Source organism: Nipponia nippon, unplaced genomic scaffold (genome assembly GCF_047370975.1).
Source record: "Nipponia nippon isolate SJK-2023a ecotype South Korea unplaced genomic scaffold, ASM4737097v1 scaffold_44, whole genome shotgun sequence".
NCBI classification, from domain to species: Eukaryota; Metazoa; Chordata; class Aves; order Pelecaniformes; family Threskiornithidae; genus Nipponia; species Nipponia nippon.
Genome location: NW_028262363.1, coordinates 353,607 through 369,970, shown reverse-complemented (window position 1 = coordinate 369,970; position 16,364 = coordinate 353,607). Strand labels below are relative to the sequence as shown.

Sequence of the window (16,364 nt, the reverse complement as noted above, 5' to 3'; positions counted from 1 at the left end):
CCCCAGGGGTCTTAATTACCCCCCAAGCATCTTAATTACCCCCCGGGATCTTAATTACCCCCCCTCAGGGGGCTTAATGACCCCCCAGACACTAATTACCCCCCCAGGGGTCTTACTTACCCCCCCCGGGATCTTAATTACCCCCCCTCAGGGGGCTTAATGACCCCCCCAGCCCCTAATGACCCCCTCGGGGGGGGTTAATTACCCCCCGGGGCGTTAATTGCCCCGCGCGTGCGCGGCGGGAAGGCGGGAAACGCTGGGGGGGGGGGGGGGGGGGCGGGCTCCGCGCATGCGCGCTTAGGCCTGGAGGACCCCGGCACCACAGAGCGCGGCGGTCTGGCGGCCCAGAGCGGCTCGGCGTCTCTATGGCCCTCCCCTCCCCGCCCATGCGCGGTACGGCCGGCGAACCATAGAGCCGGCGGACTCTCAGCCTAGAGCGGCTTCCGGGAAGTGAGTGGGGGGGGGGGGGGCGGAAGTTGCGGGTGGCGGCGGCGGGAGCGGGAGCGGAGCGGCGATGCCGGAGATCCCGTTAAACCGCGTCGTGTCCGTGACCAGCGCCGACCCCGTGAGGGCCCGGGGGGCACCGGAGGGGCCCGGGGAGGGAGGGGGAGGGGTGGGGGTGGGGTTGAAGCCGCAGCCCCGTTACCGGAGCCCGGGGGTGGCGGCCCGCTCCGTTACCGCTTTTCCCTCCCCCCCCCCCCCCCTCAGCGGTTCCCGGCGGAGAATTTGCTGCAACCGGAGGCCGGAGGCCGCTGGCGATCGGCGGCGGCCGGGGAGAAACAAATCAGCGTCGTGCTGGAGGTGGGGGAGGGGCGGGGGGGAGGGGAGGGGAGGGGGGGGAGTCCTGAGCCCTGGGTGCCCTCGGGGGGGGGGAGGGGAGGGGTCTTGGGGGGGGGGTGGGGGGAGGGGAGGGGTCTTGGGGGGGGGGGATGGGGGGGGCGGGGAGGGGAGGGGTCCTGAGTGCCCTATGGGGGAGGGGAGGGGTCCTGGGTGGGGGAGGTGGGGGAGGGGTCTTGGGGGGGGGTGGGGGGGTCCTGGGTGCCCTGTGGGGGGAGGGGAGGGGTCCTGGGGGAGGGAGGGGGGAGGGGTCTTGGGGGCGGGGAGGGGAGGGGTCCTGAGTGCCCTATGGGGGAGGGGAGGGGTCCTGGGTGGGGGAGGTGGGGGAGGGGTCTTGGGGGGGGTGGGGGGGTCCTGGGTGCCCTGTGGGGGAGGGGAGGGGTCCTGGGTGGGGTAGGGGGGAGGGGTCTTGGGGGAGGGAGGGTGGGTCCTGGGCGCGCTGTGGGGTTGGGGGAGGGGTCCTGGGTGCTTGACTCCCCTGTAGTGGGGGAGGGGAGGCTCCCAGGTGCCTGGGTTCCCTCTGGGGGGGAGGGGAGGGGTCCTGAGTGGGGGATGGGGGGATCCTGGGGGGGGGAGGGGTCCGGGGGGGGATGGGGGGCATCCTGGGTGCCCTGTGGGGGGGAGGGAGGGGTCCTGGGTGCCTGAGTCCCCTGTTGTGGGGGAGGGGAGGCTTGTGGGCTCCTGGGTGGGGGAGGGGAGGGATTCCCGGATACCCGCCTCCCCTCTGGGGGGGAGGGGTCTTGGGTGGGGGAGGGGGAGGGTCCCAGGCGCCTGGGTGCGTTTTGGGTGGGGGGAGGGGCACCTGGGTCCCCTCTGGGGGGGGGGAGGGGAGGGGTCCTGGGTGGGGGATGGGGGGCCCCGGGTGCCTGGGTCCCCTATGGAGGGGGTGGGGGAGGGGCCCGGCCACCTGGGTCCATTATAGTGGGGGAGGGGCGGGTCCCAGCCTCCTGGGTCCCCTCTGGGGGGGGGTGGGGTGGGGGTGGGGGAGGGGTCGTGGGGGGGGGGGGGGCGGGTCCCAGCCTCCTGAGTCCCCTCCCCCCCCCCCAGCTGCCGGGGGAGCGGCGCATCCACAGCCTCCACATCGGCAACGACGGCTCCGCCTTCGTCGAGGTGCTGGTGGGGGCGGCGGCCGGCGGCGACTTCCAGGTGACCTTTGACCCCCCCCCTCCCCCTCCCTCCCCCCCCCTCAACCTTTGACCTCTGACCTCCGGCCCCTCCCGTGACCTTTGACCCAGGTCCTGCTGCCCACCGCCGCCTTCATGTCGCCGGGCGAGAGCCGGGCGGGGGCGGAGCCGCGGCGGGTGCGGCTCTTCGGCCCCGACGCCTTGGTGAAGGGCGCGGCCGGGCGGGGCTGGGACCGCCTGCGGGTGGTGTGCAGCCAGCCCTACTGCCAGGTGGGGGAGGGGCGGGGGGAGGGGTCCGGGGGGGGGGGAGGGGAGGGTCCCGGGTACCTGGGTGGGGGAGGGGGGGTCCCGGATGCTTGGGTTCCCTCGGGGGGGGGGGGGGGAGGGGAGGGGTCCTGGGGGGGAGGGTCCTGCGTGGGGGATGGGGGTCCCGGGGGGGAGGGGAGGGGTCCTGGGTGGGGGAGGGGGGCTCCTGGATGCCTGGGTCCTCTCTGGGTGGGGGAGGGGGGTCCCGGGGGGAGGGGAGGGGCCCTGGATGCTTGGGTTCCCTCGGGGGGGGAGGGGAGGGGTCCTGGGGGGGGGGAGGGGGGGTCCTGGAGGCCTGGGTGCCCTATGGGGGAGGGTGGGGGGGGGAGGGGCATGTGGGACCCCTATGGGGGGGAGGAGAGGGGTCCTGGGTGGGGGAGGGGGGGTCCTGGATGCCTGGGTCCCCTCTGGGAGGGGGATGGGGGGGTCCTGGGTGGGGGAGGGGGGTCCTGGGCACCTCGTTCCCCTACGGGGGGGGGGAGGGGAGGGGTCCTGGGTGGGGGAGGGGAGGGCTCCCAGACACCTGGCTTTCCCCTCCCCCCCCCCCCCCCAGACCCGCCCCTTCGGCCTCTCCTTCCTCCGCCTCTTCTCCCCCCCGGAGGACGACGCCGCCCCCTCCGAGGCCCCGGTGAGCGCCCCACGGCCGCCCCACGGCCGCCCCATAAGTCACCCCCCCCCCCGCCCCACATCTGCCCCCCCCAGCCCCACAACTGCCCCCCCCAGCCCCACAGCTGCCCCCCAACTGCCCACCCTGCCCTATATCTTGCCTCCCCAGCCCCACAGCTGCCCCATAAGTGGCCCCCCCAGCCCCATAACTGCCCCCCCAGCCCCACAGCTGCCCCCCCAGCCCCATAACTGCCCCCCAGCCCCACATATTGCCCCCCAGCCCCATATGTGCTCACAGCAGCCCCCCAACTGCCCCCCCAGCCCCATAAGTGCCCCCCCAGCCCCACATCTTGCCCCCCCAGCCCCATAACTGCCCCCCAGCCCCACAGCTGCCCCATATCTGCCCCCCCAACTCTCCCCCCCACCCCCCCCCCCCACTCCCCCTCTTACCTCCCCTCCCCCCCAGCTGCGGCGCTTGGGGCCCTTCACCGTGCGGGAGGAGGGGGCAGCCCCCGGCGCCCCCCGGGGCCCTCTTCTACCAGCGGCCCCCCTCCCCCCAGGTAACCCCTCCCCCACCCCCCGGGCGCCACGGGGGGGGGGGGGGGGTGGGGGTGGGGAGGAGGGGTCCTGGGTGGGGGAGGGGGGAACCCCAGATGCCTGGATCCCATGGTGGGGGGGGTGCTGGGGGGGGAGGGGAGGTCCCAGATGCCTGGGTGCCCTCTGGGGGGGGGGGGAGGGGCAGGGCTCTGGGGGGGGGGGATGGGGGGTCCCAGCCGCCTCACTCCCCTCCCCCCCTCCCCCAGCCCCCCCCCCAGGACCCCCCGGCCCCAGTTACGCCGTCGCCACCCTCCAGGCCAGCGCGAGCCCCGCCCCCAAGGTAAGGACCCCGCCCCTCCCCCTCCCCCCCCCGGAGGGGACCCGGCGCCCCTCCCCCACCCCCTCTTTTTTTTTTTTTGCTCTCTCCGCCCCTCCCCCGCAGCTCCCCAAACGCCGCCCCCCCCCAAAGCCAACGGCACCCCCCGCAAGCCGCCCGCCCCTCCCCCCTCGCCCGCCTCGGCCCCTCCCCCCGCCGCGGGCCCGATCCTGGGGGGCGTGGTCTTCGCCCTGAGCGGCTTCGAGAACCCCCTCCGCGGCCAATTGCGGGCGGCCGCCCTCGCCCTGGGCGCCGCCTACCGCCCCGATTGGACGCCCGCCAGCACCCACCTCGTGTAAGTACCGCCCCCCCCCCCCACCGCCCCTGGGTGGGGGAGGGGCGCCCACGTGACCACGCCCCTCCCCCACCCACAGCTGCGCCTTCCCCCGCACCCCCAAAGCCGCCCGGGCCCGGGCCCTCGGGGGGCTGCTGGTGGGGCCCGCCTGGATCTGGGACTGCCAGCGCCAGCAGCGCCGCCTCCCCTGCGGGCCGTAAGCCACGCCCACCCCACCCCCGGCCACGCCCACCCCGCCCCCGGCCACGCCCGCCCTGCCCCGGCCACGCCCACCCACACCCCTGCCCCCATAGCGCGGGTGGGAGGCTTGGGGGGGGGTTGTGTGTGTCTGTGTGTGTGTAAAGGGAGGCCACGCCCACTTGGGAGGGGCTGAGAGGAGGCCACGCCCATTTGGGAGGCCATAAATGGAGGCCACACCCATTAGTGGTGGGGTTAAAAGGAGGCCACGCCCACTCGGGAGGGATTCAAGGGAGGCCACACCCACTCGAAAGGGGTTGAATAGAGGCCACGCCCGGTTGGGAAGAGTTGAAGGGATGCCACGCCCATTTGGGAGGGGTAAAATGGAGGCCACACCCATTTGGGGGGGGTTAAAGGGAGGCCACGCCCACCTGGGAGGGGTTAAATGAGACCATGCCCACTTGGGAGACCACGCCCATTCGGGAAGGGTTAAATGAGGCCACGCCCACCTGGGATGGTGTCAGTGAGGGTCGTGCCCATGATGAGGCCATGCCCACTTGGGAGACCACGCCCCCCGGTGGGTGGGGCCTGAGGGCAGCCACACCCCTTTCGGGCAGGGTTGTAGGGGGTGGGGGTCCTGCCCGTGGGGGGAGGGGCCGGTAATGGCCACGCCCCCGTGTGGGCGTGGCCTCACAGCCTCTGCCCCTCCCCCCAGGTACCTCCTGGACGGCTCCGCCTCCTCCGGCAGCGAGGGGGAGGAGCCTGAGGAGGCCCCGCCCACGCCACACCCCACTCCGAAGGTAAGGGGGAAAGGGGGCGGGGCCCGGGTCCCCCCTGCCCCTCCCCCACCCCCTCTCACCCCTCCCCCCCCTCTCTTTCAGACCCCTCCCCCCCCCGCCCCCACCCCCCCGGGATCCGATTCGGGCGGCACCGACGACCAATCGGAGCGGTGAGAATGGGGGCGGGGCCGCGCCTGGGCGGGGGCGGGAGGGGTGGGGGAGGGGTGGGGGAGGGGGAGGGGTCCCCTGGGTGCCCTCTCACCCCTCCCCCCCCCCCCCAGGGACGATCCCTACGGGGGCTCCACCGAGGAGAACAGCGAGGAGGAGGAGGGGGAGGGGGAGCCCATCCCCCCGCTGCCTGGTGGGGTCCCGGCGGCCCCCGGGGGGGGGGAGGGGCGCGGGGTGGGGGAGGGGGGGGCGCTTGGGGGTGGGGGGGGGTCTGGATGCTCTCTGGGGGTGGGGGAGGGGTCCCGGATGCCTGGGTCCCCTCTGGGGGGGAGGGGAGTGGTCTGGGGCGGGGGAGGGGGCGTCGTGGACGCCCTGTGGGGGAGGGGTCGTGGGTGGGGGATGGGGGCTCCTGGGGTCCCCTGTGGGGGTGGGGGAGGGGTCGTGGGTGGGGGAGGGGCGGTCCCAGGCACCGGGGGTCCCCTTTGGGGGGGGGAGGGGAGGGGTCTTGGGTGGGGGAGGGTGGGTCCGGATGCTCTAGGGGGTGGGGGAGGGGTGGGGGTGGGGGAGGGGCGGTCCCAGTTCCCTTTTTTCACCCTCCCCCCTCCCCCGCGCAGATTTTTTTGAGGACAAAACCTTCTTTTTCCACGGGGAGTTCGCGGCGGGGGAGGGGCGGCTGCTGCTGCGCTACGTCACCGCCTTCGGGGGGTGAGGGGGGACTGGGGGCACTGGGAGGGACTGGGAGGGACTGGGAGGCTGTGACGGCTCATACTGGGCTGTGACGGGTCATACTGGGCTGTACTGGGAGCTTATACTGGGCTGTACTGGGAGGTTATGCTGGGGCGTACTGGTTTGCAGTGGGAGATTATACTGGGAGGTTATACTGGGGTGTACTGGGCTGTACTGGGAGGTTGTACTGGGTTGTACTGGGGGTTTATACTGGGTCGTTCTGGGACGTTGTATGGCGGTGTAGTGGATTGAAGTGGGCGGTTGTACTGGGTTATACTGGGCTATACTGGGAGGTTGTACTGGGGCATACTGATTTGTACTGGGAGGCCTTACTGGGTTGTATCAGTTTGTATTGGTTTATACTGGTTTATGTGGGTTTATACTGGTCCGTGCTGCGTTGTACTGGTGTAGACTGGTTTATATGGGTTTCTACTGGGTTATAGTAGGCTTATATAGGTCTGTACTGGTGCGTACTGGTTTATACTGGCTTGGGTTTGTACTGGGTTATACTGGTTTCTGCTAGCTTATATGGGTTTATACTGGTTTGTACTGGTTTCTAAGGGTTGATAGGGGACCATACTGGTTCATACTGGTGTACGTGAGTTTATATTGGTGTGTAGTGGTTTATACTGGATTGGATTTGTACTGGGTTATACTGGTTTTTACTAGCATATATGGAGTTGCACTGGTTTGTACTGGTTTATATGGATGTGTACTGGTTTCTACTGATTTAGGGGGGGTTTATACTGGTTTGTACTGGTTTATATGGGTTTGGAAAGATTTATAGCGGACCATACTGGCTTGTACTGGTGGGGGGGGGTTATACTGGTGTGTACTGGCTTGGGTTTGTACTGGGTTATACTGGTTTCTACTAGCTTACATGGATTTGTACTGGTTTGTATTGGTTTGTAAGGGTTTCTAGTGGGCCGTACTGGTTTGTACTGGTGTGTGCTGGTTTATGTGGGTTTGTACTGGCTTCTATGGGTTTGCAGTGGTCTGTACTGGTGTGTACTGGTTTATACTGGCTTGGGTTTGTACCGGGTTATACTGGTTTCTATTAGCTTACATGGACTTGTACTGGTTTCTACTGGCTTATGTGGGTTTGTACTGGTTTGCAAAGGTTTATAGTGGACTGCACTGGTGTGTACTGGTCTATGTGGGTTTGTACTGGTTTCTATGGGCTTGTACTGGTCCATACTGGTGTGTACTGGTTTATACTGGCTTGGGTTTGTACTGGGTTATACTGGTTTCTACTAGCTTGTATGGGTTGATGTGGGTTTGTACTGGTTTGTACTGGTTTATGTGGGTTTGTAAGGGCTTGTAGTGGACCCTTACTGGTCTGTACTGGTCCGTACTGGTTTATACTGGCCCGCAGGACTCTGGCCCCCTACATGAACGACGCGGTGACCCACGTGGTGACGGCGCAGGATTGGGACCCGGCCTTCGACGAGGTGGGGGCGGGGCCGGGGGGAGGGGTGGGGTGGGGTGGGGGAGGGGCGGGGTCCCGGGGTGTCCCGGGTCCCCTGGGGGGAGGGGCGGGGTGGGGGAGGGGCGGGTCCCGGATTCCTGGGTGTCCCCTCCCCCACCCCCCTTTCCAGGCGCTGAAGCTCCGCCCCTCGCTGACGTTCGTCCGCCCCCGTTGGCTGCTGCTGTGCGGCGAGCGGCAGCGCCCCCTGCCGGCCCAGCCCTTCGCCGTCGTCCCCCGCCCGTGACGTCACCGTGACCTCATCACGCCCACCCCCACCCCCACCCCCCCCAAGCACCGGTTTTGAGGCTGTTTTGTGCCGAATTAAAGCTGATTTGGGGTAATAAAATGGCTGCCGGGGCGTCGTGTCCCCGCCCCCGCCCCCCCCCCCCCGAAAGCCCGGGTCCAGCTGACGTCACGAAAAGGGGCGGGGCCTGGCGGGGAGCAGCCCCTTGAACACCAGGAAGGGTGGGGCCCACGCAGGCGGGGCGTTGCCCCTTTAAGGCTGTCCCCACCCCAAGAGCGTTTCCCCTTTAAGGATGGTCGCCGCTTTAAGGGGGGGGGGTGTCCCCTGCCCTCCCCCGTGTCCCCGATTTAAGAGCCGTTGCCCCTTTAAGAGTGTCCCCACTTTAATGTTGCCCCTTTAAGGGTGTGTCCCGCCCCCCCCAGCGTTGCCCGTTTAAATGGCATCGCCCCTTTAAGGGTGTCCCCCCACTGTAATGTCGTTGCCCTTTTAAGAGCGTCGCCCCTTTAAGAGCCGTTGCCCCCTTAAGGCTGTCCCCACTGGAATGCCGTTGCCCCTTTAAGAGCGTCGCCGCTTTAAGGCGCGCCCCGCCCCCTCCCCTCCCGGCGCCGCTTCTTAAAGGGGCCGCGTCCCCCCCGCCGCGATCGTGGCCATGTGGCTCCGCCGGGTCCCCGCCGCCATCGCGGCCGCTCGCGGCTACGCCACGGGGGGGGAGGGGCGGCGACTGCTGCTGCGGCAGGTGGGGGAGGGGCGCCCGGGTTATTGTCGGGGGGGGGAGGGGGGAACCCGGAAGTGACGGGGGATGGGGGGAGGGAGGGGGGGGTAACCGGTTGCTATGGGAAGGGGGTGGGGAGGGGTGGGATACCAGTGGGGGAGGGGCAACCCGGAGGTGGGGGGGGGCCAGGGAGGGCACAACCGGAAGCCTGTAGGGATGGGGGAGGGGCGCCTGGGTTATTATGGGGGGGGAACCCGGAAGTGACGGGTGATTGGGGGGGGGGGGGGTAACCGGTTGGTATGGGAAGGGGGTGGGGGTGGGGGAGGGGTGGGTTTCCAGTGGGGGAGGGGCAACCCGGAAGTGGGGGGGTCAGGGAGGGGTCAACCGGAAGCCTGTAGGCGTGGGGGAGGGGCGCCTGGGTTATTATGGGGAGGGGGGAACCCGGAAGTGACGGGGGTTGGAGGGGGGGGAGGGGTCCTTCGCGGGGGGGGGGGGGGGGTAACCGGTTACTATGGGGGGGGGGGGGGGAAGGGCGCGGGGTGGGGGAGGGGCGCGAGGGTCCCCGCGGGGGGGAGGGGGGGGGGGGCGGGGATTTTTTGGGTGAGAACCGCAGGATTTTGGGGGTGGGGGCGGGGCTTCCCCCCAGCTTTTCGAGGCCACTTCCTGCTCCTACACCTACGTGGTGGCTGACGCCGTCACGCGCGACGCCGTCATCATCGACCCGGTGCTGGAGACCGCCCCCCGCGACGCGAAGCTGCTGCGGGAGCTGGGGCTGCGCCTGCGCTACGCGGGTGAGGGGGGGGGGGAGGGGCGGGGGGGTGGGGGAGGGGAGCCCCACCCCCCATCCCCCCATCCCCCACCCCCAGGACACCAGGGTCCCTTGGGGGGGGGAGGGGTGGGGTCCTGGGGGGGAGGGGGAGTGTCGCAGACACCTGGGTCCCTTTTAGGTGGGGGAGGGGCACCTGGGTCCCCTCTAGGGGGGAGGGGACAGGTCCTGGGTGGGGGAGGGGCGGGTCCTGGAGGCCTGGGCCCCCTATGGGGGAGGGTGGGGTGGGGGAGGGGCATGTGGGACCCCTATGGGGGGGGGAGGGGAGAGGTCCTGGGTGGGGGAGGGGGGGGGTCCTGGAGGCCTGGGTGCCCTATGGGGGAGGGTGGGGTGGGGGAGGGGCATGTGGGACCCCTATGGGGGGGGAGGGGAGGGTCCTGGGTGGAGGATGGGAGGAGATGGGCGGTGCTCCTGGGTGGGGGAGGGGGGGGGGGTGTCCCCAGGCACCTGGCTCCCTTTTAGGTGGGGGAGGGGCACCCGGGTCCCTATGGGTGGGGGAGGGGGCGTCCTGGAGGCCTGGGACCCCTATGGGGGGGGGAGGGGAGGGGTCCTGGATGGGGGAGGGGCGGGTCCTGGAGGCCTGGGTGCCCTATGGGGGAGGGTGGGGTGGGGGAGGGGCATGTGGGACCCCTATGGGGGGGAGGGGAGGGTCCTGGGTGGGGGAGGGGGAGGGGTCCCGGGTGTCTGAGTCCCCTGGGGGGGGGGGAAGGGGGGGTCCTGGGGGGGGGGGGGGGGAGGGGCAGGTCGCAGACACCGGTGGCCCCTCCCCCCCCCCAGTGAACACCCGCTGCCACGCCGACCACGTGACGGGCTCGGGGGCGCTGCGGGGGGCCCTGGGGTGTCGCAGCGCCATTTCCCGCGCCAGCGGGGCCCGGGCCGACGTCCTGCTGGGGGAGGGGGACGAGCTGCGCTTCGGGGCCTTCGTGAGTGGGGGAGGGGCGCCTGGGGGGGGGGGGGGAGGGGCGCCTGCGTGGGTCGCACCTGGGTCCTTTGGGGGGGGAGGGGCAGCCTTGGGGTGGGGGAGGGGCACCTGCGCGGGTCACACCTGGGTCCTTTATGGGGGGGGGAGGGGCAGCCTTGGAGTGGGGGAGGGGCAGCCTTGGGGTGGGGGAGGGGCACCTGCGTGGGTCGCACCTGGGTCCTTTATGGGGGGGGGGGAGGGGCAGCCTTGGGGTGGGGGAGGGGCAGCCTTGGGGTGGGGGAGGGGCACCTGCGCGGGTCACACCTGGGTCCTTTATGGGGGGGGGAGGGGCAGCCTTGGGGTGGGGGAGGGGCACCTGCGTGGGTCACACCTGGGTCCTTTATGGGGGGAGGGGGGAAGGGGGGGTATCTTCGGGTGGGGGAAGGGCGCTCCGGAGTGGGAGGGGCTCATTGGGGTGGGGGAGGGGCGCCCTTGGGGTGGGGGAGGGGTAATTTTCGGGGGGGGGGGGGGGTGGGGCAGCCTTGGGTCACCTGTATGGGGCGGACGTGGGTCTTGGGGGGGGGAGGGAGGGGAGGGGCACTTGGGGGGGGTGGGTGGGGTCCTGGCCGCCGGGGTCCCCTCTAGGTGGGGGAGGGTCGCCCCTCCCCCCCGGCCCGCCCCCCCCCCCCCCCCCCAGGCGCTGCGGGCGCGCGCCAGCCCCGGCCACACCCCCGGCTGCCTGACCTTCGTCCTGGACGACGACTCCGTGGCCTTCACCGGCGACGCCCTCCTCATCCGGGGCTGCGGCCGCACCGACTTCCAGGAAGGCAGGCGCTGGGAGCACTGGGAGGCACTGGGAGGGGACTGGGAGGCAATTGGGAGGGACTGGGAGGCACTGGGAGGCAATTAGAAAGGACTGGGAGGCACTGGGAGTACACTGGGAGGCACTGGGAGGCAATTAGAAGGGACTGGGAGGCACTGGGAGGCAATTAGAAGGGACTGGGATGCACTGGGAGTACACTGGGAGGCACTGGGAGGCAATTAGAAGGGACTGGGAGGCACTGGGAGGCAATTAGAAGGGACTGGGATGCACTGGGAGTACACTGGGAGGCACTGGGAGGCAATTAGAAGGGACTGGGAGGCACTGGGAGGCAATTAGAAGGGACTGGGATGCACTGGGAGTACACTGGGAGGCACTGGGAGGCAATTAGAAGGGACTGGGAGGCACTGGGAGGCAATTAGAAGGGACTGGGATGCACTGGGAGTACACTGGGAGGCACTGGGAGGCAATTAGAAGGGACTGGGAGGCACTGGGAGGCAATTAGAAGGGACTGGGATGCACTGGGAGTACACTGGGAGGCACTGGGAGGCAATTAGAAGGGACTGGGGTGCACTGGGAGTACACTGGGATGGACTGGGAGGCACTGGGAGGCAATTAGAAGGGACTGGGATGCACTGGGAGTACACTGGGAGGCACTGGGAGGCAATTAGAAAGGACTGGGAGGGACTGGGAAGCACTGGGAGGCAATTAGAAGGGACTGGGATGCACTGGGAGAGGACTGGGAGGGGACTCAGAGGCAACTAGAAAGGACTGGGAGGCACTGGGAGGCAACTAGAAAGGACTGGGATGCACTGGGAGTATACTGGGAGGGACTGGGAGGGGACTGGAGGGCAACTAGAAGGGACTGGGAGGCACTGGGAGGGACTGGGAGGCAACTAGAAAGGACTGGGAGGGGACTGGGAGGGGACCACGGTCCTCGTTGCCATGGAAACCAGCCACCAGTGATGCTGGCTCCCGGTTGCCATGGTAACTGGTCGCTGTGGTCACCGTGGTCCTTGGTTGCTACGGCCCCTGGTTGCTACGGTAACCGGTTGCTATGGTAACCGGTCACCAGGGATGCCCGGTCCTGGTTGCCGTGGCCCCTGCTTGCCACGGTTCCCGGTTGCTATGGTAACCGGTGACCGGCGATGGCGGTTGCCGTGGCGCCCGGTTGCCATGGTAACCGCCCCCCCCCCAGGCTGCCCCCGCACCCTGTACCGCTCGGTGCACGAGAAGATCTTCACCCTCCCCGACAGCTGCCTGGTCTACCCCGCGCACGACTACAGCGGTGGGGGCACTGGGAGCACTGGGAGGGGACTGGGAGGCAGTGGGAGGGCACTGGGAGGGGACTGGGAGGCACTGGGAGGGAGTGGGAGGGCACTGGGGGGCACTGGGAGGGAGTGGGAGGGCACTGGGGGGCACTGGGGGGCACTGGGGGGCACTGGGAGGCACTGGGAGGGGACTGGGAGGCAGTGGGAGGGCACTGGGGGGCACTGGGAGGCAGTGGGAGGGCACTGGGAGGGGACTGGGAGGCACCAGGGGGCACTGGGAGGGGACTGGGAGGCACTGGGAGGGGACTGGGAGGGGACTGGGGGCACTGGGAAGGCATTGGGAGGCACTGGGAGGGGACTGGGAGGCACTGGGAGGGAGTGGGAGGGCACTGGGAGGCACCAGGGGGCACTGGGAGGGGACTGGGAGGCACTGGGAGGGCACTGGGAGGGGACTGGGAGGCACTGGGAGGGAGTGGGAGGGCACTGGGGGGCACTGGGAGGCAGTGGGAGGGCACTGGGAGGGGACTGGGAGGCACTGGGAGGCACCAGGGGGCACTGGGAGGGGACTGGGAGGGAGTGGGAGGGCACTGGGGGGCACTGGGAGGCACTGGGAGGGGACTGGGCGGCAGTGGGAGGCACTGGGGGGCACTGGGAGGGCACTGGGAGGCACTGGGGGGCACTGGGAGGGGATTGGGAAGCAGTGGGAGGCAGTGGGAGGGGACTGGGGGGCACTGGGGGGGCTGGGGGCGGAGCTGGGGCGGGGGGCGGGGCGCTGAGCCCTCCCCTCCCCCCCAGGCCAGACGGTCTCCACGGTGGGGGAGGAGCGGCGCCTCAACCCCCGCCTGACGCTGAGCCCCGACGCCTTCGTGGCGCTGATGGAGGGGCTCAACCTGCCCCGCCCCCGCCTGATGGGTGCGGCCGGGGGGCGGGGCCGGGGGCGGGGCGGGGAGGGGGAGCGCCCGGGGTGGGGGAGGGCCGAGTCCTGGACCCCTGAGTCCCCTTTGGGAGGGAGGGGCGGGGTCCTGGGGGGGAGGGGCGGGGTCCGGGGGGGAGGGGCGAGTCCTGGACCCCTGGGTCCCCTATCGGGGGGAGGGGCGGGGTCTTGGGGGGAGGGGGAGCTCCCAGGGTGGGGGAGGGGCGGGTTCTGGACCCCTGGGTCCCCTATGGGGGGGGAGGGGCGGGGTCCTGGGGGAGGGGCGGGTTCTGACCCCTCCCCCTCCCCCAGACGTCGCCATCCCGGCCAATCTCCGCTGCGGATTCCAGGATGACGTCGCTTAGCCCCGCCCCCTCCCCCCCGGGGGGCACACCCCCCCTTTTCTCGGATCAGGCCACGCCCTCATGGATGAGCCACGCCCCCCCCGATGGGGGCCACGCCCCCTTTTTGTGGGAGCCGTCCTCGCCCCCATAGGGCTGGCCCCGCCCCTTTGTAGATTACCACGCCCCCCGGAATTAACCACGCCCCCAGATGACCACGGCCTCTTGGGATGTGGCCACGCCCCTCTGAGCGTTGGCCACGCCCCCTCACGGTCCCGTCCCCCCCCCCAATAAAAAGACGACGGAGAGCGGCGAGTCCTGAGTGGGGGAGGGGCGGGGGGAGGGGCGGGGGGAGGGGCGGGTCCCCGGGCGCCTGGGAAAATGGGCGTGGCCGGTTCCCACGGGAAAGCCCCGCCCCCTCCCCCCACGCGTGGGCGCCGGCGGGAATCGGCCCCTCCCCCCACCCCGGGGTGGTGGTGATGACGTCAGCGAGGCCACGCCCACTTTCTCCCCTCCCCCCCCCCTTCGGACGGGTGAGCGCCCGGGTCCCCAAACTGGGGTGGGGGAGGGGCAGGGGGTCGCCCCGTGACCTCTGACCCCCGCAGCCTTCCCATGGTGCACCGCGACACGGGGGGGCCCGACCCCCCCCCCCCCCGCCCCCCGGGGAGGGGGAGGAGAGCGGCGGGGTGAGACTGGGAGATACTGGGGTATACTGGGAGGGTCTGGGGGGGGGACTGGGAGGGACTGGGATATACTGGGAAGGGCTTGGAGGGGGCACTGGGATATACTGGGAGGGCACTGGGGGGGATCTAGGGGTGTTGAGGGGCACTGGGATAGATTGGGAGGGGACTGGGATGTACTGGGATAGACTGGGAGGGACTGGGGGGCAACAGGGATCTACTGGTTTATACTGGGGGGGTGCTGGGGGTGGGAAGTGGGGGGCACTGGGGAGCATCTAGGGGTGTTGAGGGGCACTGGGATAGACTGGGAGGAGACTGGGATGTACTGGGATAGATTGGGGGGACTGGGGGGCAACTGGGATGTACTGGGGGGAACTGGGATGTACTAGTTTATACCGGGAGGGTGCTGGGGGAGGGAACTGGGGGGACTGGGGGCTACTGGTGGGCACTGGGGGGCACTGGGTGGGTTGTGGGGTGCTGGGTGGGGTCTGGTGGGTACTGGGGGTACTGGGGGGTACTGGGGGGCACTGGGTGTGTTTTGGGGTGCTGGGTGGGTACTGGTGGGTACTGGGGGTACTGGTGGGCACTGGGGGGCACTGGGGGGCACTGGGTGGGTTTTGGGGTGCTGGGTGGGTACTGGTGGGTACTGGTGGGCACTGGTGGGCACTGGGGGGCACTGGGGGGCACTGGGTGGGTTTTGGGGTGCTGGGTGGGATACTGGTGGGTACTGGTGGGTACTGGGGGGCACTGGGGGGCACTGGGTGGGTTTTGGGGTGCTGGGGGGTACTGGTGGGTACTGGGGGGCACTGGGGGGCACTGGGGGGCACTGGGTGGGTTTTGGGGTGCTGGGGGGTACTGGTGGGTACTGGTGGGTACTGGGGGGCACTGGGGGGCACTGGGTGGGTTTTGGGGTGCTGGGTGGGTACTGGTGGGTACTGGGGGGCACTGGGGGGCACTGGGGGGCACTGGGTGGGTTTTGGGGTGCTGGGGGGGTACTGGTGGGTACTGGTGGGTACTGGGGGGCACTGGGGGGCCTATGGGGGCCATAGGGGGCCCCCGCCCCCCAAACCCCGCCCCCCCCCCCACCCCGCCCCCCCCACCCCCACCCCGCCCCGGGCCCCCAAATCTTCTGGAAAGCTGTCAAGAACACGACCGAGGTCACCAGCAGCCAACTGGGAGCACGAAAACTGTACTGGGAACCCCCAGAACCCAACTGGGAGCCCCCCCAAAGCCTTACTGGGACCATGGGAATCCAACTGGGAGCCCCAGAACTCAACTGGGAAACCCAAAATTCAACTGGGAGCCCCCCAAACCCAACTGGGAGCCCCAGAACCCAACTGGGACCACCAGAACCCAACTGGGAGCCCCAAAAACTCAACTGGGAGCCCCAGAACCCAACTGGGAACCACCCAAAACCCAACTGGGACCACCAGAACCCAACTGGGAGCCCCAAAAACTCAACTGGGAGCCCCCCAAACCCAACTGGGAGCCCAGAACCCAACTGGGAAACCCAGAACCCAACTGGGAGCCCCAAAGCCGAACTGGGAACCACCCAAAACCCAACTGGGACCACCAGAACCTGACTGGGACCCCCCCCCCCCCCAAACCCTTACTGGGAGCCCCAGAACCCAACTGGGAGCCCCAAAACCCAACTGGGAGCCCCCAAAGCCCAACTGGGAACTGCCCAAAACCCAACTGGGACCACCAGAACCCAACTGGGAGCCCCAAAAACTCAACTGGGACCACCAGAACCCAACTGGGAACTGCCCAAAACCCAACTGGGAGCCCCCCAAACCCAACTGGGAGCCCCAGAACCCAACTGGGAGCCCCAAAACTCAACTGGGAGCCCCCAAAACCCAACTGGGAACTGCCCAAAACCCAACTGGGACCACCAGAATGCAACTGGGAGCCCCAAAAACTCAACTGGGAAACCCAAAACCCAACTGGGAGCCCCCAAAACTCAACTGGAAACTGCCCAAAACCCAACTGGGAGCCCCAAAACCCAACTGGGAACCGCCCAAAACAGAACTGGGACCAACAGAACCCAACTGGGAGCCCCCAAGACCCAACTGGGAGCCCCCAAACCACCCTTGCCCCACCCCCACCCCCGGGATTTTGGGGTCCCCCCCGTGTGGGGGAGGGGGCCCCGTTTCTGGGGATTGTGGGGGTGGGCGGGGCCGAGCCGGGTGCCCCTCCCCCCCTCCCCCCCTTGGGGCCCCCCCTTCTCCCCACATCCCCTCCCCCGGCATCCGGAGCC

General features: G+C 69.6%; 2 protein-coding genes across 3 annotated transcripts; both read left to right on the top strand.

Moving 5' to 3' along the window:
- Positions 1 to 257: 257 nt before the first annotated feature.
- Positions 258 to 7,745, top strand: XRCC1 (X-ray repair cross complementing 1). The gene is given in 16 exon segments (XM_087778524.1): positions 258 to 565; positions 709 to 801; positions 1,885 to 1,983; positions 2,073 to 2,231; positions 2,821 to 2,895; positions 3,340 to 3,374; positions 3,376 to 3,433; positions 3,681 to 3,750; positions 3,853 to 4,081; positions 4,161 to 4,277; positions 4,974 to 5,058; positions 5,140 to 5,207; positions 5,319 to 5,398; positions 5,820 to 5,910; positions 7,307 to 7,382; positions 7,530 to 7,745. Coding segments are annotated over 16 exon segments (1,500 nt in total). The 5' UTR covers positions 258 to 514; the 3' UTR covers positions 7,644 to 7,745.
- Positions 7,746 to 8,068: 323 nt separating this feature from the next.
- Positions 8,069 to 13,735, top strand: ETHE1 (ETHE1 persulfide dioxygenase). 2 transcript variants are annotated; one of them, XM_087778500.1, is made up of 7 exons: positions 8,069 to 8,379; positions 9,002 to 9,146; positions 9,959 to 10,104; positions 10,780 to 10,909; positions 12,101 to 12,190; positions 12,974 to 13,085; positions 13,399 to 13,735. In XM_087778500.1, the coding sequence occupies exons 1-7, from the start codon at positions 8,293 to 8,295 to the stop codon at positions 13,439 to 13,441; spliced, it is 753 nt and encodes a 250-aa protein (XP_087634626.1). In that variant the 5' UTR covers positions 8,069 to 8,292; the 3' UTR covers positions 13,442 to 13,735. The 2 variants fall into 2 exon arrangements, with proteins under 2 accessions (XP_087634626.1, XP_087634624.1); XM_087778498.1 differs by having other exon boundaries at positions 8,197 to 8,379; positions 12,969 to 13,085.
- Positions 13,736 to 16,364: the final 2,629 nt, after the last annotated feature.